General features: G+C 33.9%; 1 protein-coding gene across 4 annotated transcripts in view; it reads right to left on the bottom strand.

The window, feature by feature from the left end:
• The window catches only part of ORC4 (origin recognition complex subunit 4), an 82,418-nt gene that overhangs the window by 23,464 nt on the left and 31,637 nt on the right, over positions 1 to 27,317 (bottom strand). For 2 of the 4 annotated variants that reach the window (XM_070423051.1, XM_070423050.1), the window contains exons 2-9: positions 25,804 to 25,877; positions 20,168 to 20,244; positions 19,530 to 19,620; positions 12,304 to 12,379; positions 11,793 to 11,878; positions 8,611 to 8,659; positions 6,435 to 6,586; positions 4,178 to 4,351 (exon numbers count right to left, since the gene is read on the bottom strand). In XM_070423051.1, coding sequence (XP_070279152.1) covers positions 4,178 to 4,351; positions 6,435 to 6,586; positions 8,611 to 8,659; positions 11,793 to 11,878; positions 12,304 to 12,379; positions 19,530 to 19,620; positions 20,168 to 20,244; positions 25,804 to 25,860 — 762 coding nt within the window. In that variant the 5' untranslated portion in view covers positions 25,861 to 25,877. Of the gene's footprint in view, positions 1 to 4,177; positions 4,352 to 6,434; positions 6,587 to 8,610; positions 8,660 to 11,792; positions 11,879 to 12,303; positions 12,380 to 19,529; positions 19,621 to 20,167; positions 20,245 to 21,370; positions 21,738 to 21,831; positions 21,891 to 25,803; positions 25,878 to 27,317 lie in introns of those variants that run through there. The other 2 variants (XM_070423049.1, XM_070423052.1) reach the window with 2 other exon arrangements.

Raw genomic sequence — 27,317 nt, 5'->3', positions numbered from 1 at the left:
AGTTTTGTGTTCTCAGTAAAAATACTATCCTAGTTATAGTCCCCGTTTCCTTATATGTTTTAGTTATTCTCTTTCTATTTGAAAGAGCTTACTGTCACTATACATACCCTTTTCCATAAACAGCGTCAAATACCCTTTGGAGATACATAAGATAAACTTAAAATAAAGCAAAGTAATTCAAATAAAAAAGTCTTGAAAAATAACTGCAGTCCTGGCTTCTGCAATTATTGACTCTCATCAAATCCCTTATGAAGTTTCTGTATTACAATAAGAGCACTTTAGAATGAAAGTAAATCCTCTGGGACAAATATATTGATGCAAGATATTTTTTTTTTTTTCCAGCAAGAATTCCAGGTGGCTCAGTTGGTTGGAGCATCATCCCACACACCAAAAGGTTGTGGGTTTGATTCCTAGTTAGGGCGTACAGGAGGCAATTGATAGATGATTTTCTCTCTCTCTTGCCCTTCCTCTCTCTCTCAAATCAATAAAAACATATCAATGGGCGAGGATTAAAACATAAATAAGTAGAATAATGTGCCAAAGAGTTAGTCTTTTATATTCTGTACTCTGCCTTTCTGCTCATCTCTTTATTTTTAGAGGTCTGAATCCAATGCCCCTTCTTTCTGAAAGCTATCATCTTCTTGCTTCCATAATTAGTCCGCCTAAAAGAAGCTTACAAGATCTATCTGTGAGCCATTAAAAAATGAAACCTCATCATATTTTTTATTTCATTTTAATTCAAACATTATAAACTGCCTGAAGACGGTTATTATTACCAATAACCACTTACTGGATGCCTATTACATTTAACTAATTATAATTATTGAAGATATTAGATCTCAGGTTTTGAAACATGACAATTTCTTATGGTTGGGTCAGGAAATAATATAAGGGGAATAAGACAGAACTGACTGACTGATATCACCACTCACAGGAATACGGGGGAGTTCCCAGAAATAAAGCAGACCCCCTCTGTTGTTCAGGGAAGCTGATACCGTTCCTTCTCACTGATGAACACATGAACAGCTGCCACAGAAGCAGGTTCTCATGGTGCTGATTGCACAGTGTGGTAGGCCAGTGCCTTCCTCAGGTAAGATTCTAAGCAGAATGTTACAGAATTACACCTGCACCTTAGGACCCATGCTGCTCCAGGGATAACTTAGAGGCAGCAACATATGTACTAATCTCCTAGTCAGTTCCTGCTAAAACTTCTCACCTTTTGTTAACTAAACAGGCAAGGTTTAAGACAATAGGTAAATCTTTCCTGAACTTAGCTATAGTATTTTGGAGAAATTTCCTTAGAGGAGAATTAGCTATGGTTCTTTTAAATGTTCATTTATACAGGGATTTCTCTTACACTGCCATACTCTCTCTTACTTATTGACTCATTTGGGGTATAAATGATATTCAGAGGTCTAGATTCAACACTATCCTAAAGATAGTTCTTGGGTGAGATTCCATAGGTGACCTATACCATTGCTTTTGATTTAACTTTGGAATCAGAAAAACTTCCTGAACAGTCAGCACTGAGAGAAAGGATAGCTCCCTTAATGCAGTCCCCACTCCACCACCACTCATAGGACAGGGCTTCTGGCCATGGTCCTGATATATTTTTCAAGTGAAGTTCATTTATTAGCATACCAAAAGGTGGCAAATGATTAGGTTGGGGGAAAAAAGTATTAGAACTAAGAAACACAAACTCCAGTGGTACTAGTATTACCTTATGAAAGTCTACAAGGTTGTCAAAAAGATGACAGGATAGTGCTCACATTCATTCCTACCATCTGCTGCTAAATTCAGTGATATAGGATCAGCAAAAAGGGGACCAAAAAACTTAGGCCTAGTCACTTTACAACCACATGGTTACCCATTTTCTGAGTCATCCAGAGTTTGCGTCACCAGTAACACCCACCATATACTTCCTTTATATACATGCCCACTCTAAGATGATCAGAATATAATGTATCTGGGAAGGACAGAAAGAAGGATGATGGCATCAGTCATTTTAGGAAAGAAAGTGAGCAAGGATAGAAATAGAAGTCCTGGGACAGCACAAACATTTACTATGAAAGATTACATTTGAATCTCTAAACACTCAGAAAACCCATTGTTGTAACAAAACAGTCAGTTAAAGAGCTGCAGAAGGTGAAAGTCTGTGACTCACTGAAAAGTGGATTCAGAACCAGAGATTCCAGACCTTTGAAAAGGAAGGGACAACGTGGGAGCACTAATTATAAAGTGCTCCTAAAAAATGTAATCTTATAGTTAGAGTATCAAAGAAAACGTGCCTGAGCTAACAAATATCTGAGTCCCAGGAAAGACTAATATGGGGATGAAGTTGGAAGGGAGGACCCACACCTAATTATACCAAGATACAATATCTGAATTTTAAGGATGAAGTTAGCCATTTTTACACACAATTCCATATAGTTATATTAAGAAAAATAATATAGGATTATTAATCAGAACAAAGTATAAAAGGCAAAACAAAAAATAATACGAAAAGTTTGCCCAGCCAGTGTGGGTCAATGGATTGAGCATCGACCCATGCTCCAAGAAGTCGCTGGTTTGATTCCCAGTCAGGGAAGAAGCCTGGGTTGTGGGGCAGCTTCCATCTCTCCTCTCCCTTTCTCTCTCTCTAAAATCAATAAAAACGTATTTTAAAAAATATGTAAAGCTTAAACCCTTTATATAAAAACAAGTTTAGTTTTTACACATAAAGTCTGAATTGCTATAAACTAAATAATTACTCTGGTGAGTTTGGACATAATGAAACTTCTAATTTTTACCGTATATTCTTATGAACTGGTTATATTTTGTTCAATGAACTTTTAATTTAAAAAATGAAATGTGTCAAAATTACTAATGCTAACATGAGCAGACCATATTTTATTATTAAAAGAATCAAGTTTCAGTTATGCAAGCAATGTGACTATGGTTAACTATATAGTATTGTACCCCTGAAATTTACATACAGGATAGATCTTAAGTGTTCTCACACTTAAAAGAAAAAAAAAAATTATACCTATGTGAGGTGATGGATATATTTAATAGCTTGATTGTGGTATTTCACAATGTATATGTATATCAAAACATTAAATTGAACACCACAAACATATACTGTTTTCAACTTGCTGATTATACTTCAACAAAGATGGGAAAAAAAACAAGAATCATATAAGAGAAAAATAAATACATTTTTATTTTGGTATTGTTATTTAAGAATAAAATCAATACTACTTTACTATAAAACAATCCTTTTTTAGAGGCAGTGAATATAAATTGTGTAACTCTAATTATCCATATAGCTAATCATCCTCACTCATTAGCATTTAATACTACATACCAGTTTTATCCAATGCTTTCAAAATGAAGGACTTTTTTGTTATTATTTTCCACTTTCATAGGACCCATATTTTTGCAAGATTCTACTATGTGGGCTTTATTTAGCAACACTGTTCTTCAATTATGTTATTGAACTTCCTCTCCCTTTCTCCCTGCCAACTGAAATTTCTTGTCAGCATAAGACAAACTGATGCCAATATGTTGGGCTGACATAACAGTGGTCTGTAGAAATTAAGCTTGAAGTGTAGGTAAATCAACAGAGTCCACATGTTTAGTAAATCTTGAAAACAACATATGAAGGTACCTCTGTAGCTAATAACCTCAGGGCTCCATGGACTCCAATATGGATTTCGTCAATGTATATAATATAACCACAACTGCCATAACCTGGATTGCCTTTTAATAGATGTGACGAGATAAAAGGTAAAGTTCTTTATGAGAATTAGAGGGGGAAAATCCACATTGGATAGGTAGATATGAATCACTAACATAATATATTGCTAAACTTAAAAAGTAAAATAAAAATAATTTTTGTGATGGAAACGCTTCAACAAAATAACCTAAAATATAAATCAGATATAAATAAAACAAAAAGCTTATTAAAGTTCTTTTGAGAGACAAATTCAGGAGCTATGACATTTCAACAGTTTTTTATAAGAAGATAATATGCACACACAAAAAGTGTATAATTAGTATTCATGCAGTTTTATGCAATAGTACATTAGAAGCTTTGTACTAATTCAGAAATTTTAAATATTTCTAAGTTTTGTTTTCAAATGGTATAGCAAGATACAAAAATCATTTTGATATTATTACTTTTGCTCCAAGTTACCTGAACATTCTCATTCCACTTCTCAGCAAAAAGCTTGTCTGGAAATTCTGCAGGTAGAGATAATTGTTCTTTAAATATTTTAAGATACTGGGGAAAACCAAATGAATTCATTAAGTGCATCTGTCTGTGAGAAAATCGTGACTTCACTCTTTTTTCTAAGAGTTCCAAAATATCCTTAAAAACAAACAGAAATTCCTGTAAGATGCATGTTAAAAAAAAGTCAATGTTAGAAATATAAATATTTAAACTATTACCTATAATTAGCAATGCCTATCTTATAATATTCAGTTAAGCATAAAAAAAATTTATGAAAACCACTAAACACTCAAATTATTCCCTTGATCTCTTTACTGTTAAAAGGCAGTAGAAGAGAGTGTGGCTTGGAAATAAACCAAGCCTCTAAAACAGGGATGGGGAACCTTTTTTATGCCCAGGGCCATTTGAATATTTATAACATCATTCTCTGGTCATACAATATTATCAACTTAAAAATTAGCCTGCTATATTTGGTTAAACATTTAACTCACCCCCTAATGCCTTGGCAGGGTTAGACCAAATAATTTTTCAGGCCTTATATGGCCCAAGGGACAGACGTTCCCCACCCCTGCTCTAAAAGATTCTGTTATGCATGCTACTTTAATCCCCTTTAAGAATCTGTAGGCCCGATGATGTCATGCGTTTTACCTACCATGTTAATCTCAGCTAATCTTCAACATTCTAAAACTTATAATAATTGCTAAAAAAAATTGTAACTATTATTGAGTAGTTATTTGTCATAGTAACATTAAAAGTTTCAAGGAATTCTGTACATTCTATGAAGAATTCAGATAAAAAATTAAGATGAAAATTTGTACTAAGACTTATTACATTCATGAAAATCTAAACATCTTCATTGTTTTTATGTAACAATGACTTAAGTAAGCAGTATGTGTAATGGAGAAATGTTCAGATCACTGAAATATCCACAAATTTAAGCTGAAGCCATGCTAGGCTGAAGGAACAAACTACAGAAGAGAAACTTGGCAGAAACACAGCATGACAATGGTATGTTATTGTCCTGTGGCTTTTCTATGGTGACATTTTAGAAACTACTTACATTTATGCTATTTTTCCTTAAGAAGTTAGAAATCAAGTTTATTGCCAACTTTCTATAATTAAAAAGTTTTATTTTTTTAAAAAGAAGCTGTGATAAGCCCTAGAAATATGGATTTCTAATCTACCAAGATGACTTTCATAAAACAGCTAGGTTAAGAAATCAATTATATAGAGCAGGGGTTGGGACCCTTTTTACTGCCAAAGGCCATTTGGATATTTATAACATCATTTGTGGGCCATACAAAATTATCAACTTAAAAATTAACCTTCTATATTTGGTCAAACATTTAATTAACTCAAAAGCCTTAGCAGGACCAGACCAAATGATTTCAGGGTCCTTATACGGCCCACAGGCCAGAAATTCCCCACTCCTGCTTTATTTGGTCCTTAACTGGATCAATATTTGCCACTGCCACTTCCATCCAAAGGAAGTTTTTTTTGTTTGTTTGTTTGTTTTTTTAACAAGAAGAAGATGCCTCAATCCTCATGACAGACGGCTGCTTCTAGCAGGGCAGGATAGTTATGTGGAGAACCAGCCCGATGTTCTACGAGGGAGGCTTATATGAAGGCATACGTCATAAGCTCTGGAGCACTGGGGAAGGAGGGCGGGAAAAGCCACTGGAAAGAAAAAACAGCACTAGGGGGACTGTTGGAAGATGACTTTGTAAAAAGTTTCACTTTTCAAAAAAAAAAGACAAAGAGTTACTGAAAAAGAGAACAAGTACATGAACCTCACTTCCAGCGGTGTATATTTACAAAGTTAAAATAGTATCATTCTGAGTTGATTCCAAGCATTTTCAAATATGGGAAGAATCATAAATGTTAAACATAGACACTATTGGTGAATTTAATCAAGTGATGGTAAGATTATTTAACTTTCTCTTTACTTGCTAATGTAGAAATATTGTATTTATTAGCATAATCTGACTTCATTTTTTTCATTTAGTGATTCCGTTGGAGAGACAGGTATTTATGAGTATGAGTGATTAACTGTGTTCTTATTTTCCTCAATCTGATTTGAAAAATGGGATAAATGCACCAGGCATCGGTGAAACACATTTGAAAAATGCCTGATATCATGACCTACATAAGTGACTATGTTGGTAATTAAGCTTTAACTTTCTAAACATTACAATTTTTTAATTTAAAAAAAAAGACTTACCAATCTACAGGTAAGACCAATAACTGCTATTGGAGTCTGTGCAGACTGAGAAATATCAAAAAGATTATAGAGGAGTGTTTGGTTTCTATGATGAGCAAAGAGATCAAATTCATCTAATATGAAGATCACTGGACAACTACTAGTCCGGTCACCTAAGATAAAATAAGAGTTTTATTAACAGCAATTATATTAACCTTTGTTAAATTCCCATACTATTTACTACATTTCACTTTTTATTTATTTTTATTTTTTTAAAATATATTTTTATAGATTTCAGAGAGGAAGGGAGAGGAAAAGAGAGAAAGAAACATCAATGATGAGAGAATCACACTGATCGGCTGCCTCCTGCAAGCCCACCACTGGGGATCGAGCCCGCAACCTGGGCACGTGCCCCTGACCAGAATCGAACCTGTGACGTTTCAGTCCACAGGCTATTCACTGAGCCAAACCAGTCAGGGCTACATTTCACTTTTTAAAACTTAATTCAACAAACAATTATTGATAACCTACTTCGGGTAGGATATTTAACAATGCACATAAATTTATTTATTCAACAAAATTACTCATAGGACAAGATAGCCTTAAGTATTTCAGTCTAGTTACTAGTAGTTTATTGATGAAAATGATTTAAATAAATGGAGACTATTGTTTTTAAAATTATGTAAACAGAGTCCTTCTAGTACCAGAAAATTTACAAAGAACTTTTAATACCTACACAGACCAAATCATTTTGAGATTAAATATAAAGAGTCATTATGCTCAAAACTATTATTTCAGAAAAGATTCATTTAGCTAGAAATGCAAAGTATATCTTCCCTTAGAAATAATTTTTATAAACAATGGTTAGACTGTGAAATTCAATCAGAACCACTATAATTCCTTCTAACCACAAATTTAATATTTCAACAGGGAAAAGTTCAACATGATTTTGTGAATTCATTGTTCTCATCACAACAGAATCAGCTTTAGCAAAAGAATCACTACTACTTTAAGGTTTAGGGCTTTATATTTGCATAAACAAGTAACAAGAAAATCTGATAAGGGGACACTCACTCCAACAGGTAATAAAACATTTAACACTAACCTAAATGGCATAAAAACCACAGGGACTGCTCACAAGTCTAGAAACAGGCCTACATTATTAGAAATTTAGTATTGGTAAAACATAGCATTACATATTAATGGGGAAAAGTGGTTTATTCAAGGTTAAAGCTCCACTTTACACCTCACCAAAATAAATTCTAGGCAAATTATTAATTACAACTATTAGATGAAAAAATAATTGAGTATTTTTAAACCTGGAGAGAAGAAATTTTGACTATGTAAAAATTCTAAAACTCTGTTCAGCAGATAATCCAACCCAAATTTAAGAGAAGAGAAACATTAAGTGTTGTTTTTAAGTGCAAGAATCCCCATAAACAAACAAACAAGCTAAACATCAAAATAAGACAGAACCATAGGAAACACATGAATCAGGAAATGTCAATGGTCAATAAAAACAAAATGATCATCATTATCAAAATTAAGCAAATTAAACTAATAATTTTTCTATTAGACAAATATAAAAATAAATACTTGTTTTTGAAATTGTTAAGAAAAAGGTATTCTTGAAATATATTTAGAAAATGGGCCTTCTAAGGTAGTTTAATTGTTGTACCTTTTAATCCAGAATTCTACTCACTGAAATTTTCCCCAGGAAATATCTGGATGACTATCTACGAATTTCTTCATAATTACAAAATTAAAAATAAAAGCCCAGAACTGGTGGTTAATAAGTTATAATGTATATTTTTAATTATAGTTAATTTATATTTTTAAAATGAAATATATAAGAACCATAAAAATGATAATGCAGCATTTTTTACTGACATGGAAAAATGCTCACAATATACTGTTTGTAAATGAAAAGATGTAGACTACACAATATGGAAAATAAATGTATTCTTATGAAAATTACTTAACTACTTATATCAATGATATACTGCAGGTGAATAAAGACATAAAACCAAAGTTAAATTGGGATAATCACTATTAGTGTGGGAATATAGTGACTATTATTTTCTTTTTTAATATTTCTTTACTAATTTTTTTGTTAAATCATGTTATTATCTTTATAATCAGGGGAAACTACAGCTAAACAAGTATGTTTGATACTGTTAAATATGTTAATATTTACCTTTCTTTAAAGCTTCCAGAATAAATGAAAGGTTTTCGGCAAAGCTTCCCTGAGTAACAAAAACAAAAAACAAACAAACAAATACCATGACTAGAAGTTTATTAAATAAAAAAACAGAAAGGTTATCTGGCCCTTAAACATTATGTAGACACACCCTGTATCTAATTCTTAGACATTATATAGATACTCATTTTTCATAGTAAACTAGAGGCCCGGTGCACAAATCCGTGCACCAGTGGGGTCCCTTGGCCTGACTTGTGGGATGAGGCTGAAACTGGCTCTCCCACATCCCCCGAGGGGTCCCGGATTGTGAAAGGGTGCAGGCCAGGCCGTGGAACCCCACTGGTGCATGATCGATCGGGGCCGGGGAGAGACGCAGGAGGTTGGCCAGCTGGGGAGGAACCGTGGGAGGGCTCCAGGGCATGTCCAGTCCCTCTTGCTCAGTCCTGATAGGCCGGACCCCAGCAGCAAGCTAACCTACCGGTTGGAGCGTCTGCCCCCTGGTGGTCAGTGCACGTTATAGCAACTGGCCGACCAGTAGACTGTCTGCCCCCTGATGGTCGGTGCACATCATAGCGAGAGGTTGAGCAGCCTTAGCATATCATTAGCATATTATGCTTTGATTGGTTGAATGGCAGACCAGTCGACTGGACACTTAGCATATTAGGCTTTATTATATAGGATTAGAGTCATTGGCCAGATTCTCAGTTGAATATATCTATGCTTACAATCTAAAACTTAAATATAAAAGCAGAGATGGCATACCTCTGAAAGTGACATTACTACATAGTGTTCAAAATTTTATATTTTCTTGATAAAATACATAAAACTGTTAATGTTATTTAAAGGGAGTTTTTTTTTATCCTCATCTGAGGATATGTACATTGATTTTAGATTTTTAGATAGAAACAGTGATGTGAGAGAGACACATTGATGTGAGAAACATTGATCACTTGTCTCTTGTACTCGCCCCACAAACTTTTTGGCTTACGGGATGACGCGCCAACCAACAGACCCCCCAGGTTGGGCTATTAAGAGTTGCTATATTATAAATATAATCAGAGAATTAGAAATCCATTGCACTTTGTATCGTCAAAAACATCAGGCTCTTGAAAGTCACAAATTAATTTCTACCACTAAAAAATGAATTTAAATGAGATCCAAAAGTAAAAGGGAGAAGAAATTTGCCTCAAATATTAGATACTATAATAGTGAATCTCTATTCAAGAGCATATTACACAATATGTACTATCATATCAAATTTGGCTAACTGAACCACACCTAAAACATTTTTACATACAACTTAAATATTCCAGATAAAAATTTAGAGTTGCAGATGTATTATTCAGATGTTACAGCTTGTGGATAAAGGCCCTATTAAAATATTTTTTCATTAAAATCATTACTATACTTCAGATTTTTTAATTTAAAGAAATAGCCAACTTTAAATTTGAGATGTAGAAGAGAGAGGAAACACATTTATTTGTTTCCTAATGAGAGAACTGATATAAAATAGCGTAAGTTTTTAAGAGTTTCCATATATTTTGTGATGATTGCAAACTGCCACGTCAACACTATTCCAAGGTAAGCAGGACTAGAGGTAGTTACCATAACATAAACAAAGGCTCAGAGACAATTTGTTAGGAAATCAGTGGTCAATGTTACTCAAAGGTTGCTTCTCTTCCAGATATTTTTTAAAAGAATGTTGTACATGACATTAGATATATACCTGTACAAATACATATGTACATATTATACATACATTAAATATATACCTATACAATACATATGTACATATATGTACTTATATAAATATACATGTATATATATATGTATAAGAATATACAAATTTGCTGTAAGGATATCAGAACAGAAAAGCTCTGGATTGAGATAAGTGACTCAGGTTCTTAATGCCAAGCCTTTGTTATTTTACGACTTTAGGCAAGCTTTTTATGCTCTCTGAGCTTCAGCTGACTGACTAATGAATACAATGTAGAAGTTAAATTAATAATATCTCTGTGTGACAATTATGGTACCAAAAGTGATGACTAGGATGATAAACAACGATGCCTTTTTATTATTTCGTATGAATCCAATATGCAAGTTGGAAACACCAATCTTACATCAACAGGAAACTAAAAGCAAAACAGGGCCTCTATAACAGTACTTCTCCTTGACCAAGTAGCAGACTATTTTCAACATTAAATTCTAACAGAAGATAGAACATTAATAGAAGGGGAATTCTGAACTTCCACTTCAGAGACCTGCAGACAGTGAAAGGGTAACATGTGATTGGGCTCAAGATTTTAGAGATAATTACAAAAGAATGAATCACTACATGCTAGGAGGCTTTCACAACCATGGCTGTGAAGCTGCATAGGAGAGTGACAGCACTGCATGATTACCAGAGACCAGAAAATGAACTTGGAACATATATAACCCACTTCAAATGCATAGGTAGTATGAGGATAAGTCATTTCATCATGAAAATTAAAGAAGTTGAAAATTAAGTTAATCATTCTTCCCTTGAGCCCTATAAATCAAGTGATAGGCAAAAAAATTTTCAAGTTTCAAAACATTTCTAATCAGTTTCTTTTAAGTTATGACATTCATTGTCCTAGATTCCAAGCTATTACAATAATGAGATATGGGCAAGTATCTGAAAACATTTTAATAGTACGAGATAACTGGCATATGTATAGTGTATTACCATCAAGTATCTTTTCTTAAAACATAAATTATGTTTAATGCTTTCTTTTGTCTGCCAAATAAATTAGTGCAGTAAGTTTAAGATAATGCCTATTTAACAGAGGAGGACCTGAAATTCAGGGGGGATTCATTAATCATTCTCACCAGGCTGTAAAGCAAGACTAAAATCCACCTTTTCTGTAGTGTAAAATTCAGCACATTTTCCACCACTCCCATGATACCCAAGTCTCAGACGACTAGAAATAGACTGCTAGAGTATAGTATTTTTAAAAACATTAATTTATCTCCAAAGACAGAGAATCAGAATATTTATCTTACAAATAAAGAAACAAACTCAGTATCTATGTAAACCTGGTTTTGATAAATAAATGCACCCTAGTACTTAACACATTTTTATTACAAAAATATAAAGCTATAACAATACAGACTTTATTTTGATGACTATTTAATAAAAGAATAGAAGTTATACGTACAAAAACTTTATCTCCAACTACGTTTTCCAGATTTAACTGCCTTGTGATTTCCTTTAGAGCTATTTTATCATTGATCTGCAGCAGTCCTAAAACAAAGCCCATTTAAAAGCATTTAATTAAAATGAAATATGTATTTGAGGTTATTTTCCAATCAAATAATTTTTAATGATTTTTAAATTTAACTAGAAAGAAAAAAGTCACAGACTGTGAGTTTATATTTCATATTACAACTGAGTAATGAAGACATCTAGTAGAATCAAAGAACAATCTTCTCTGGAGTTAGGGTTATTGAAAAAAACACACAACAAAACCGAAAGTCTTTATGTGCATCCTTTATTTATTGTTTTAGTTTCTAAAAATATTGTTTATGGTGTGCTAAGAGTTATTAGACATAAATCTAGTTTTAAAAATTTAATTATGAATCTAAATTTAAAACATACAAGGGGATTTAGTTTCATAATATAAAAAGCGCACATGATTAGTTCCAGTGGCAAAATAATGACACACTTACCATTTAGGTGAACTTGTAATACATTTTCACTCACGTCTTCTACCTCCATTAATTCTTTCAAAGCATGGTTTATTAGCTAAACAATATTAAAAAGTTTACAAAATAGTTAATGATAGCTAAAAGTTAATAAGCCCTTATTTTTTAAACTATGAATAGTGGAAATGATATAAACAGATTGCCACTTTAAATTAACAAATACAATTGCAGATTCTTTAGTTCCCTCTGTTAGTTGCTAGGTATACAGAGAAAGTCCTTATTACAGAAACTTAGTGCTTACAATGAAAAAATTATTCCTACTACTAATATACTTATAATAACTAGAGGCCCAGTACTTGGATTCATGCACCAGTGGGGTCCCTCAGCCTGGTCTGCGCCCTCTCACAATCCAGGGCCCCTCGGGGGATGTCGGAGAGCTGGTTTTAGCCCGATCCCCGCAGGCCAGGCTGAAGGACCCCACCAGTACATGAATCCATGCACCGGGCCTCTAGTATGCATATAAGATCTTTGGTTAATCTCTTCCCTGACTCCCCTCTTCCCTCTGAGATTCATCAGTCTGTTCTATGTTTCCATGCCTGTGGTTTCCACAACTGCGTTGAACGTCTGCCCTCTGGTGGTCAGAGCACATCATAGCTACTAGCTGGTCAGCTGGTTGCTTAGGCTTTTACATATATAGATTACTACTAAAATATGCACAGAAATTATTATACTACCTTAAACTGTTCAGTTATAAAGCTGCACATTTTTATAATTACAGGTTTCTAATCCACATACTTACATTTTATTATACTTTTTAAATTGTGACATCTTACCACTCACAGCATATAGAAAAAAATTAATTAAGATAGCATCAAAATTTAGTGAGAACAAAAGGAATTATTCAAAAAGGTCACTGGGATGACTGGTAAACTATTTTGAAAAACAAAATACTATTTGTTTTTACAATAGCCTATCCTCTATCTGTCACTATAGCATCTTTGTGCAATAGGAAGAAACAAATACCCTCATTTTAAATTACTAGGTTGCACAACAGGATACCAAACATAACAGCTATTCCTTATTTATCTATACCGTTTTTAAAGCAGATGGAATTCTACCTCAGAACATAGGCAGTCCAGGTCCTCTTTACAAGGGACAATATGGAAATATCAATTGTTATATGCATTAAGGCCTGGTTGAGATGTGAAATTCTTTATGAAGAACTGTCAGAAGAAGAGGTGGTGCTTCTCTGCCTTTGGGTCAAGTCTTTCCATACTACAAGAGTTTGTCCCCAGAGGACATAAACTTGGGCTCTCAAAATATGACTTTCACCATATTTTTTTAGTAATCTGCTATGTTCTTGCCCCCACCCTTTTGATATTTTATTTATATAACATTTATGTATCTCAAGCTCTGATTTAATGATTTAAATTATTTTATGTCTGCTGAATTGTTGAAAAGCATTTCAATTTCTTGACCAAATGAAATAAGGTTAACAATAGTACCTTCATTCTACATATGCATAGAGAGAGTTATAACAGGTTTATAGGGCACTCTTTCCAGATTTTATTTTAGGCATTAAGCTGTCATGATTTGCCTAGATCAACTCACAGCCTTTTTAATGGTGTGTGTGTGTGTGTTCTAAAACAATAATTTAAATGTATTAGCAAGTATGTCTTCATATAATTTTTGTTCCGATCTGAATACTGCTAAAATTTAGTATGTAATTAGCTAGATAACCAATTGTATAATTTCAGTCAGTTTTCTCATGGATATAATGTCACCTTTTCAAATATTTTAAACTATATAATATACTAAAAAGCTAGTTGGTTATTAATGTTACACCAACCAGCATAACCAACATGGCTACCCTGTTTCCACATTTTTTGTACCTGAAAACTAATTTTACAAATCTACTAGGAGAGTTTGCTTAGATCTGCCAGCATCTAGGGATTTTTATGCTTACTAAAATTACTATTTCTAAATACTTTAATAAACACAACATTCAGCAATATGCAAGTAGAAGAAACATCAATCAGAAGAAACATCCTATTTAACCATCTATTAAGTTTCTGTTTACAGTAATTTATTTTTATAAAAAAGAGTATTTCCCAGGGTCCAATCTGTCATTTGGATCGAAATGTTTGAAGTACAACAAGACACATTATCTATGATATTTATCAATCAACTGTATATTATTTTTCCCACCACCCAGAGTCAAATTATCTTCCTTCACCATCTATTAGGCTCCTTTAACCACCACTCTCTAACCCCTTAATCAAATGCAGATTTCAAATTTTTATATTTCAGACAGGCAAAGCATAATGTTATTAAATATGCTGGAATCTTATTTTTAAATTTTAATTTACATAATTAATTAATGAGAGTTCTTGTCTAAGAATAACCTATTTTATATCTTAGGATAGTCCCAAGCAAAGCAAATTACAAAAGTGACACAGATAAACAATGATCCTCAGCTCTTTGACCTCTCAATATTGGAGTGCAGCAAGCATAAATTAAATTATACCAAAATACAATACCAAGTAAGGGATTCTTCCATATTCCAGTGAAGTCACATTAAATAAATGACTTCAGAGTACCAGAAGAGGGCTCTAGTTTAAGAAATAACAACAACTGGATAAACTGTCATTATGCCAAGAATAGTCTATCCATTTTATTAACTGATAAATACTATGCTGTAATGGCCATGTCCTTCTTTAAACCTGAGTAAGCAGAAAAAGTTGACAGGAATTCATTAAAAAAAAAAAGATGTAACATGAAAGAAAAGGAAAGGCAGGTTGACGATAAAGATTAATTAGTACTGAAAACGTATATAGAAAAAAAATGTTTCAAGCTATTTAAGCCAGACCCAGATAAACACAAAACAGCAGACTCAGAAGTTTCAGGACAAGGAGCTAGACAAAAGTTTAATAACTGAATAATTCTAAGAAAGGACAAAAAGAATGAAACAGAAGAAATATCAAAAATTAAATTATTATTTAGTGAAGACCTAATTCATATTAAGAAAGTTTGTATAATATCAGTTAATTTTATGATTAATACTTAAACAGAGCCTGTTAATAACTAATGTAATGAGACAAAAAAAAGGATATAAAAGGCATGGATAGAAATAGACAAGAAATAAAACTTTTTTGTTTGCAGATGACATGACTGTTTATGTAGAAAATCCCAAAGAATCGATAAATTCCTGGAATTGATAATCAATTATAGCAAGGTTGGAAGATACAAGTAATACACACATGGCATTTGTTTCACCACATATCAGCAATGAACCCTTGGAACATGAAATTAAAAACATAATACTATTCACACTAACACTAAAACATTTAAATGCTTAGCTATAAATCTAACAAAATATGTATAAGTTCTGCATGAGGAAAACCACAAATTCTGGTGAAAGACATACATACATACATACATACATACATAAATGGAAAAAATATTCCATGTTCATGAATGTGAAGATTCAATATAGTTAAACCAAATCATCTCAATGTGATATACAGATTCAACACAAAATCCCATAATTGAACACAAAAGTTCCCAGTATTTTGTAGTTAATTGATTCTGAAGTTAATATGGAAATGCAAAGTACCCAGGATAGCCAAAACAATATTGAAGAAGCAAAAAATTGAAAGACTGACACTATGGAACTTCAAGGCTAACTATAAAGCTACAGTAATCAAGACAGCGTGATGCCAGTGCAAGAACAAACAGATAATGGAAACAAAATAGAGAGCCCAGAAAGAGACACATACAAATACGGTCAACTGATCTTTCATAAAGAGATAAAGGTAATCCAATAAAGAAAAGATAGTCTTTTCAATAAATAATGTTAGAATTGGATATTCATATGCAAAAAAAAAAATGAATCTAGACACTGACTTTACACTTTTCACAAACATTAACTTGTAATGAATCACAGATGTAAATGTAAATGCAAAGAACTATAAAACTTCTAGAAAATAAAATAGGAGAGAACCTAGAGAGCCTGAGTTTTGGTGATGGAGTTTTAGATGCAACACCAAAATCACAATCCATGAAAAAAATAGCTGACAAGTTGGACTTCTTTTAAATTAAAAACTTCCCTTCCAAAATCATTGTTAATAGAATTCAAAGGGCAAAGGACAGATTGGGAGAAAATATTTGCAAAACATATATCTGATATATCCAAAATACACAAATGACTCTTAAAACATCAATAAGAACCCAATTTAAAATGATCATAAAGTATCTCACCAAAGATATACAGATAAAAGATAAGCACATTGCCCTAACTGGTTTGGCTCAGTGGATAGAACGTCGGCCTTCGGACTGAAGGGTCCCAGGTTCGATTCCGGTCAAGGGCATGTATCTTGGTTGTGGGCACATCCCCTGTAGGAGGTATGCAGGAGGCAGCTGATCGATGTTTCTCTCCCATTGATGTTTCTAACTCTCTATCCCTCTCCCTTCCTCTCTGTAAAAAATCAATAAAATATATTTTTTTAAAAAGATAAGCACATTAAAAGATGCTCAATATCATACACCAATAAAGAACTATAACAAGAAAAGCAATGAGATAGCACTGTGTATCTACTGGAATGGCTAAAATTTTAAAAACTGACAATACCAAATGCTTGTGAAGACACATCGCAGAAGAAACTCTCATTCAATGCTAGTAAGAAGCAAAATGGTATAACTATTTTGGAAGACAGTTTGTCAACTTCTCACAAAGCTAAACATAGTATTACCATATGATGCAACAATTGGTGCTCCTAAGTATTTACCCAATTAAGTTGCAGACTTACATTCACATAAAATCTTGTACACATGTGTTTAGAATAACTTTATTCAAATTGCTAAAAATCAGAACCAAACAAGATGTCCTTCAATAGGTAAATAAACAGTGGTACATTTATGTAATGGAATATTATTCAGCAATTAAAAGAAATGACCTGCCAAGCCATGAAATATCATGGAGGAACCTTAAATGCTTATTGTTAAGTGCAAGAAGACAATATGAAAAGGTTCTATACTGTATGATCCCAACTATATGACATTCTGAAAAAGGCAAAAGTATGGAAACAGTGAAACATCAGTCATTGAGAGGGGTTGGGGGTGAGAGAATAAATACAGGGGATTTTTTAGAATGGTGAAGTTATTTTGTATGACACTTAAATGGTGGATATATTACATTATGTATTTGTTAAAACCCATTACATTGTACAACACAAAGAGTGAACCTTAATGTAAACTATGGACTTTAATGATAATGTATCAATATCAATTCATTGATTATAATGTACCATGCTAAGTCAAGGTGTTAACAGTAGGGGAAATTGTGTGTATGGGGTAGGAGTAGGGGAGAATAATATGGGAACTTTGTAGTATCTGCTTAATTTTTCTGGTAAAAAAAATATATATTTTTTAGCCCATTTTCTAATGAAATGGGCTATAGTTAAAATTTGTATTTAGTTATACATTTTTATAAGTGTTTAGCTCTATTTCTGAACTTTCTCCATGCCTATAGAGACAAACTTCCAAGGTGAAGTTCAGAACAAATTCAATCAGCCACTCAAGTTATACTTTTAGGCTTGACATTGATGTACAAATTACTGATATTCAACTTTCCTGTTGTAGTGCCATTTAGTTTCAAGATGCACAGTTTATGATGGGATAGACCTAAAGCACTGATTTCCTAAATCTCATTTTCTTCTGTATTGATATGAGTATCACTATAAAGCTTCTTGAAAATTAAAGTTTTATCTAAAAATGTTCTTCAAACATTACTATGATGATGTGTCTTCCAGATCCTATCTAATAAAGACGGAATATGCTAATTGACCCTCACACCATCGCAAAGATGGGGGTGCCCACAGCCAATAAGGAGGGAATATGCTAATTGACTGCCCCGCCCTCAAAGGTGGTGGCACTCACAGCCAACAGATGTCCCCCAATCCCTTCAGCCCCCCCAGCCTCCAGATTCCCCCAGTCCCCTCAACCCCCCAGCCGCCCAGGGGTGGCCCGAGGCGCAGGCAAGCCTCGGATGGCAGCTGCCCAGAGGCCCAGGGCTGCCCAAGGCTCAGGTAACCAGGGCCGGCTGAGGCTTGCGCTGCTGGCAGTGGCAGCAGCAGAGGTGTGATGGGGCATCACCTTCCCCTGATGACCGGGTCGCCTCCCACCCCTGAGGGCTCCTCGACTGTGATAGGGGGCAGGCCGGGCTGAGGGACCCCCATCCAGTGCATGAAAATTCTAGTATTATAATAAAAATGGCGGGAGCAGGGAGAGGATCTTTTATAGAAGAAAAGATCTAAATTCACAATAAGAGGATTTGAAGAATATAAATTTTATGATCAATATTTAGATATAACCTGTGAAATTTTAACATTGCTAATATAAAGAAACTCTACAAGCAACCAGATAGGGGAAATCACATGAACTAAAAACAAGTTAGCTGTGGTGGTTGTCAGTGACAGTTGCCTAGTACTTCTGATTAACCTTTCTTCTAGGCACCACTTCCTTCCATAGATCTATATTCCCAATTTATATCTTTCAAACAATACTGGTAATGGAAAACAGTAAAATTCGAAAGTTCTAATTTCCATTTTAGAGAACACTGTTTAAATAGATTTTACACAGCCCACCTATTTAAAATTAAATGGTTTGGTTATACTTTCAGTGTGACAGACATAATTGGTTTCATATTCTGTATAAAGAATGTGAAAAGAGAAAATGAGACGACTAAGCAAATATGATTACGAGGGAAAGTAGAAGACAAATCTAGAAAATGTGAATGGACATATGAAAAATTTGTTTATGTTAGGGTTAAACAATAAAATAACGAGAAAAAAAAGAATGCATTGGTGACAGTTACCTAATTCACAAATAGAGACAAAACCTATCTTACTAGGTTAGTGTAAACAATAAATGATAAAGCAAAGATAAAAGGCACAAGGTACATGTCCAATAAATGCTAGTTTGCTTTTTCCACTGGCAATCACTAATTCTTCAAGGACAGAAGATCATGATTAAACAAACATCAACTGAAACTTGTCACTGTGGGGAAAAACAAGGCAAAAAAGATAGCTCAACTCAAATATATCGCCCCAATTTTATAAGGATTTTCATGTTTTCAATGATTTAAGGAAAAAAAAGCAAAATGTTAACAAAATAATGAAATACATTTCAGCGTTGTCTACAGGAATAGTCACAAGCCTACCAAAGCAAACACCAGAAATAAATAGCTTTACCATGGTCTTTCCTGATCCTCGGGGTCCAATAATGAGAACAGAGTTACTTTCTCCATGGATAGCAGTTCTTTTTAGCAGCTCAATTAAGTGTCTGAAATTATATAAACAGGCCCAAATTTAAAAAGCTAGAATAATTGTTAGGTATTATTTTTTAAAGCTAAATTTGAATATGCATAGAAAACAGGTATTCCTTTTTTCTTTCCCTCTGGGCACTTGACTTATACTCTATATAGTCCTACACAGAAACAGATTGTTGGCTAATACTGATTCTCTGGAAACCACAGGAAGAAATCAAGTCTGAAATATCTTGGTCTTTATGCTAGTATGGGGTAAGTGACAACAGTGGCAGCTCTTAGGCCCTTTCACTTTACAACTGGCTGCCAAGTCTTAGGTATAAGAAGAGCAGAATTATCTCTACAATACCAGGTAACAAAAACAACGTAAGACTAAAAGTTAAAGGCTTTCTTATTATGGAAATACTTATATCTCTCTTGCTTCATGATACTCAATGTTTCTATACCCAAAGCAAAAGGTTCATTAGCAATGCTTAAGATAAAATTTGTATATGGTAATATCTGCAAAACCTACAGGGCATCTGTAAGTATACTCATAACATACAAGGGAATAGCCAAACTTACTTATATTGTACTTGTAGTCCAAATAGGTTACTATGTGAACTCTGATAACAAAGTCTTTCACGTAAAATTCTTTGTACCTGATGAAAATAAAGTAAGTATAAAAAAATATTATACATGCAATCAAAATAAATGAGAATATACACTTATAGGAGTCAGAATTAGGTATTAATGAATCAATTCAACCCTCCCTAAATAACTTTTCTTCAAGAGCTCTGGCACCATTTTCATGAGTTATAAATTCAATAGTTCTTTTTATCTTAAATCCCAGAGAAAAGATGAGAATTTAGTTGTGTAGGTTTCAACAAGAGAGAATTACTTACTTTAGTTACATCAGAACTTGAGGACTGTTTTAAAGCATGTGAATGAATGTATATTTTACCGAGAATAACATGTCAGCTAAAAAACTGACAGGTGATAATCTAATAATGTAACCTAATCTCATAATACTCATATATCACTCCTCTATCTCTAGAGACCAACACATTTAAATTGCCTTAGCTCAAGCCCTACCAATCTATAACTGCCATAAAGGTCAGTATTCTGAGAGAATTAAAGAAGTTTAAAAGTCCCCGTAGTTATTTAGTACTTATTAGATGCAGAGCACAAGATTACTAAAAGAGCATGACCCAAGCCTAAAAAAAAAAATTGCAGATATACTGTGCAGAAATGACACATTCAAGAACCTGCATAAAAGTATTAACAGCATATAAGAAAATGCTCAATTATACGGAAGAAATCACATTCATGTAGGCTATAAAATAAAAAAATCATTGAAATAAAGAAAAAAATTCTTATAAAGAGCTTAATTTTGAGGTCATCATAAAATAAGGGGCCCAGCCTTGGTTGTAAAAAATGTCAGAAAATCTAGCACATTTTTAAGAACATAGGCTATTGCCCTAGCTGGCTTGGCTCAGTGGATAGAGCATCAGCCTGCAGACTGAAAGGTCTTGGGTTCGATTCTGGTCAAGGGCACATGCCTGGGTTGCCGGCTCAGTCCCCAGTGGGGGGCGGGGGGGGAGGGAGGGTGGAGGAGGCAGTCAATCAATGAATGATTCTCTATCATCATTGATGTTTCTATCTCTCTCTCCTTCTCCCTTCCTCTCTGAAATCAATACGAATATATTTAAAAACTAGCTGTACCCGGCCACACGTTGCTGTGGCTCAGTCTGGTTAAATGGAAAAGAAAGAAAAGAGAAAGCGCACATTTTGACGCGGATCTGCTGTTTCTCGTTGACGTCTTTCAGCCACTCTCAGCCTGTTGCGTTCATTCTGTTGAGAACGAAGCAGATCTGAAGCTGCAGAACGCGATCGCTGTGCTCGCCGTGCTCGCCGTGCTCGCCACCGTGCATACTCAAGTCTGGCTGCACGTTGCTCTGCTGCTTCCTCGGCACGTTTTTGAGCCATTCTTTGTCTGTTTCGCTCGTTCGCTGATGCCCGTTCTTCCTCAGTTTGATTTGCAATTACTCGTCGCACTGCTTCTGCTCCGCGAGTACGACGACCTAAGTTTGATCTTCTGCGAGGCATTATTTTGATGAACTAAAGCAGATCGATTGCACTGAGAAAGAAAGTTCTAACAAGAACATATAAAATTGCAAAACATTAAGAAAGGAAAAAACACAAACTAAAAACCATAGAAAAAACAAAAAAAAATAAAAAATACTAACGAAATATTTCAATTCAAACGCAGATCAATCGACACAGCTCAATTCCATCGCCAATTGCACTGAAAAATAAGAAAAACAGTTAAAAAATCGAAATGAAAAACAATGAAAAAAGAAAAAAAATAAACTATACTCACGAAATGAACGCTGTGGTAAACGACACAGCTCAATTCCAATGCAATGTCACACGGAATAATTAAATCAAAATGAAAATAAATCGAAATCTATGTAAATTCAATTTAACAATGCAATTGGAAACATTGAAATGGAATCGTAAAATTGGAAATTTGGAAATTGTAAATGGATCGTAAATCAGAAACATTGAAATGGAATCGTAAAATATTTAGGATAGCTTGTGTTGCTTTTACATCCAACATATGGCGCTGTTTTTTAAAAAAGCATGTTTTTACCTGTCACAGGTGTGACATCTATATCTTCTATATAAATAAAAATGTAAATGTTCGTTTGTTCAAAATCTCAAATCTCCGAATGTTCTTCACCAATTGCTTTGAAATTTTGACACAACGTTGCATTCGAATACGCGTGTGTTTTTATATAATTATATAGATGTCACACCTGTGACAGGTAAAAACATGCTTCTTTAAAAAATAGCGCCATCTGTTGGATGTAAAAGCAACACAAGCTATCCTAAATATTTTACGATTCCATTTCAATGTTTCTGATTTACGATCCATTTACGATTTCCAAATTTCCAATTTTACGATTCCATTTCAATGTTTCCAATTGCATTGTTAAATTGAATTTACATAGATTTCGATTTATTTTCATTTTGATTTAATTATTCCGTGTGACATTGCATTGGAATTGAGCTGTGTCGTTTACCACAGCGTTCATTTCGTGAGTATAGTTTATTCTTTTTCTTTTTCATTGTTTTTCATTTCGATTTTTTAACTGTTTGTCTTATTTTTCAGTGCAATTGGCGATGGAATTGAGCTGTGTCGATTGATCTGCGTTTGAATTGAAATATTTCGTTAGTATTTTTTATTTTTTTGTTTTTTCTATGGTTTTTAGTTTGTGTTTTTTCCTTTCTTAATGTTTGGCAATTTTATATGTTCTTGTTAGAACTTTCTTTCTCAGTGCAATCGATCTGCTTTAGTTCATCAAAATAATGCCTCGCAGAAGATCAAACTTAGGTCGTCGTACTCGCGGAGCAGAAGCAGTGCGACGAGTAATTGCAAATCAAACTGAGGAAGAACGGGCATCAGCGAACGAGCGAAACAGACAAAGAATGGCTCAAAAACGTGCCGAGGAAGCAGCAGAGCAACGTGCAGCCAGACTTGAGTATGCACGGTGGCGAGCACGGCGATCGCATTCTGCAGCTTCAGATCTGCTTCGTTCTCAACAGAATGAACGCGACAGGCTGAGAGTGGCTGAAAGACGTCAACGAGAAACAGCAGATCAGTGTCAAAATGTGGGCTTTCTCTTTTCTTTCTTTTCCATTTAACCAGACTGAGCCACAGCAACGCGTGGCCAGATACAGATAGTAATAGGTATATAAAAACACGCGCATATTCGAATGCAACGTTGTGTCAAAATTTCAAAGCAATTGGTGAAGAACTTTCGGAGATTTAAGATTTTGAACAAACAAACATTTACATTTTTATTTATATAGAAGAAGATAGATAAAAATAAAAAGAATAGATGGGCATTAAAGGCATTCTTTTCAGGATCTACTGCTAATGCAGAGGTACACCCAGGAACACAAACTTTAGGAAGCTTCAGATTTGGCTCCATCAACAGAAAAAAGAAGCCTCCAAGATTATTTATTTTTCCCAAATTGAGAGTGTGGGACTGATCCTTCATGTATCAAAGAGACACATGAGTTCTCTTTACATGCACTAGAGTATAAACAAAGCAAATTATTCACTGGGAATAAAATAATAAATACTTTTCATTATAGAGGAAGTGAAAAGAATAAGAAAATTGGTGCCAGAAAAGCATTTTAAAGTTAGTCCTTTCTAAATCTTAATTTTAAAAAATTTATAAAATGGAGACAGTAACACTTTTCAGATTAAATAAGGCAGCTATCTCTAACACAGCATAGGTATTGGACAGGTAACAGCTGATACCTGTAAAACATTTAAATGAGCATATATGGAGACTCAACAAATCATAATGTTTATTCCTCTACCTAGATAATATCACTAGAAATTAAAAGACAAACCTCAGACCTTTTCTTTCTTCATTAGAGTCCATTAGAGAGGGAACAACTATGTATAAAATATGACAGGGATAAAGTGAAGAGAAGCTGTAGTAAGTAGTCGGAGGTTTAAAAATCCCAAAGTGATCTCAGGTAGAGGTTACACAAGTGTATGTATGTACAGAAATTAATGAAGCTGGCCCTGGTTGGTGTGGCAGGTTCAATCCCTGATTGGGACATGTTTGGAGGGGAGCCGTACACCCGATTGAAGTTTCTCTTTCATGCTGATGTCTCTCTGTCTCTCTCTCTCAAATTAATGAAAAACATATCCTTGGGTCAGGATTTAAAGAAATTAATGAAGCTGTACATGAACTGGTGCCCTTTATGAAGACATGTAAATTATACTTGTTAAAAAAATTTTTTTGGAACAGAATTAAACATTTACCTTCAAAAATAAGAACAAGGTTTTATAAAGGGATGCCAATACCATTTAGTTTTGTTTTTTTTTTAATATAGTTTATTGATTTTTTACAGAGAGGAAGGGAGAGAGATAGAGTTAGAAATATCGATGAGAGAGAAACATCCATCAGCTGCCTCCTGCACATCTCCCACTGGGGATGTGCCCGCAACCCAGGTACATGCCCCTGACTGGAATCGAACCTGGGACCCCTCAGTCCGCAGGCCGATGCTCTATCCACTGAGCCAAACCAGTTTCGGCATAGTTTTAAGTTAAAAAATAATGTAGTTCTGATGATCAAGCCAGGTAAAAAGAAATGTCAGGGTAGAAATACCATGCCCATTCCCTCCTAGATTCCTTAATAGAGATATGTATAGCTATATACTTAGCATTTGAAATACAGTATGCAACTATCTTAAATGTTCATGATAAATATTCTAGGAATATAAGTGAAATTCCTTGATGTGATAAAGGGCATCTACAAAAACCTACAGCTAATATAATGTTCCACAGTTAAAGGCTGAATGCATTTCTCCAATATCAAAAACAAAACAAGATTGTCTCCTCTTGCCACCTTTATTCAATATTGCACTGAACGTTTAGCCAGAGCAATTAGATAAGAAAAAGGAATGAAAGGCATCCAGTTTGAAAAGGAAGGAGTAAAACTATTTCTATTTGTAGATTACATGACCTAGTATACAGATAATCTTAGGGAATAAACTAATAAACTATTAGAACTAATAAATGAGTTCAGCAAAGTTGCAGTATATAAGATTAATATATAAAAATCAATTGCATTTAGATATATTAGCAATGAACAAATAAAAATAAAACTACTTTATTTATTACAGTTTCAAAAGAAATGAAAAAACCACAGGAATACATTTAGCCAAGGAAGTATACAACTTGGAAGATAATATTAAACTAAATTGAAATCAGAACCACACTTAGGGCTGAACCCAGTTTGGCTCAGTGGATAGAGTGTCCGCCTGGGGACTGAAAGGTCCCAGGTTCGATGCTGGTCAAGGGCATTTACCTTGGTTGCGGGCACATCCCCAGTGGGAGATGTGCAGGAGGCAGCTGATGGATGTTTCTCTCTCATCGATGTTTCTAACTCTCTCTCTCTCTCCCTTCCTCTCTGTAAAAAATCAATAAAATATATTTAAAAAACACAAAAAAAGAACCACACTTAGGAAGACATGTAAAGTTAGAATCCCAACTACCCAAAGACTTAAAAAGGATAAAATTAAATAGAAGCATATGGCATTCTGCCTCTTAGAATGGGAAGAAGACAACTATTTCTCTGAGGACCTTTGCAAAGTAATAGAATTTGAAGTTAATGAAAATATATACTAACCTGTGAAAGGTACTCTGTATGTATTAAATTGTTACTCTTTGATTTACGACTGCTCATTTCTACAAACTGAAGTCCTTAAAAACAAAAAAAAAATATTTAAGCATGAATATAATAAAGACTATTGGCTTAAAGTATTTAAGAATTTACCATTATAGAATCAAATTAAACACATATTTTAAAACATGAAAAAATGATCGAATTTCTCAAACTTTCAATTCTTAGCTGAACCTATTGCCATTTCTCCCCACGTCCATCCCACAGAATCATCTTTCCCAAAGCCTTTGCTTTCTTGATCAGTCTTAGTCATTAGAGAGTAGATAAATATAATGCCTCTTCTGTAAACATCCATAAATGCCTCTATTTCTCTTTATCCATAATCAAACTATATTAAATAAAACTGTCTATTTAATTGTCAGAGTCCCCAAATTGAAGATATTTAAAAATTCCAAGCATTTTGGCAATTATAACTGAAATGAAAAATGTATATTCTACTGAAAAATAACATAAAATTCTCCTTGAGGGCAACATACTCATTGGTAAACACCTAGGCTGAAAGATCTCACTTTCTTAGCATTGATTTCCTATAGCAGTACTTTACTAGTCAGGTAATAATAGCTTAAGCAGTGTTTACTTGCTAGTATATAACAGGAACTGTTACAAGTGCTTTGCATTTATTAAATCATTTAATCATCAAAATAACCCAATAAAATAACTATTACTACAATAACCCTTTAAGATTAGCAACATGAAATAATATCCTCACTCTGGTTCTCTGAAAAGGGTTTAAATGTTGACATTTGAAATTATAGAAGACTAGGTTCAAATCCTGAAACAACTGTCCCTTAAATGATAAGGAAGACTAATAATTTAAAAAGCGGGAGAAAGCTTTGGTAATATGCCTTATTTTTTAGAGCTATATTAGCTATTTCACAGTATTTTTGGAATTAAAAAACATACCCCTCCGCCCTATTTTATGGATTACAAATTCACTACTCAGAAAAGCTAAGTAAAATGTCTGAGATTGCAGGGCAGGTGTTTAAGCCTTCCTCTTGCATCAAATATGACTGGTAAGGCATTATTAAAAGCAGGCATTTTTCTTCTTTTGGGGATAATCCATGAAAGAAACACATGCACTCTTTTAGTGCCTAACCTGTGCAAATTTTGACTGTAAATAAGTCTTAGTCAAAAGATAGAAGTTCTAACACATCTTGTCTCTCCAAGTAATAGTAAAATCTCTACTCTCTAATAAAGAATAATTTAAAAGCTAATTTTAATTTTACAAATGAAAAGGCAAGTTTCAAATTAGAGAAAATATTTACAAGCTATGTATTTAACAAAGAATGTACATATAAAAAATACTCAAAACTCAAAATAGAGAGAAACCAAGATGGCGGCATAGGTAGACACCAGAAATTGCTGCCTCGCACAACCACTTCAAAACTACAACTAGGAGCCCTAACCGGTTTGGCTCAGTGGATAGAGCATCGGCCTGCTGACTCAAGGGTCCAAGGTTC

This window comes from Myotis yumanensis, unplaced genomic scaffold (assembly GCF_028538775.1).
Source record: "Myotis yumanensis isolate MYYU_CA2020_CCGP unplaced genomic scaffold, mMyoYum1.0.hap1 SCAF_8, whole genome shotgun sequence".
Taxonomy (NCBI): domain Eukaryota; kingdom Metazoa; phylum Chordata; class Mammalia; order Chiroptera; family Vespertilionidae; genus Myotis; species Myotis yumanensis.
The sequence above is the reverse complement of the archived record's forward strand: the minus strand, read 5'-3'. Positions and strand labels throughout refer to the sequence as shown.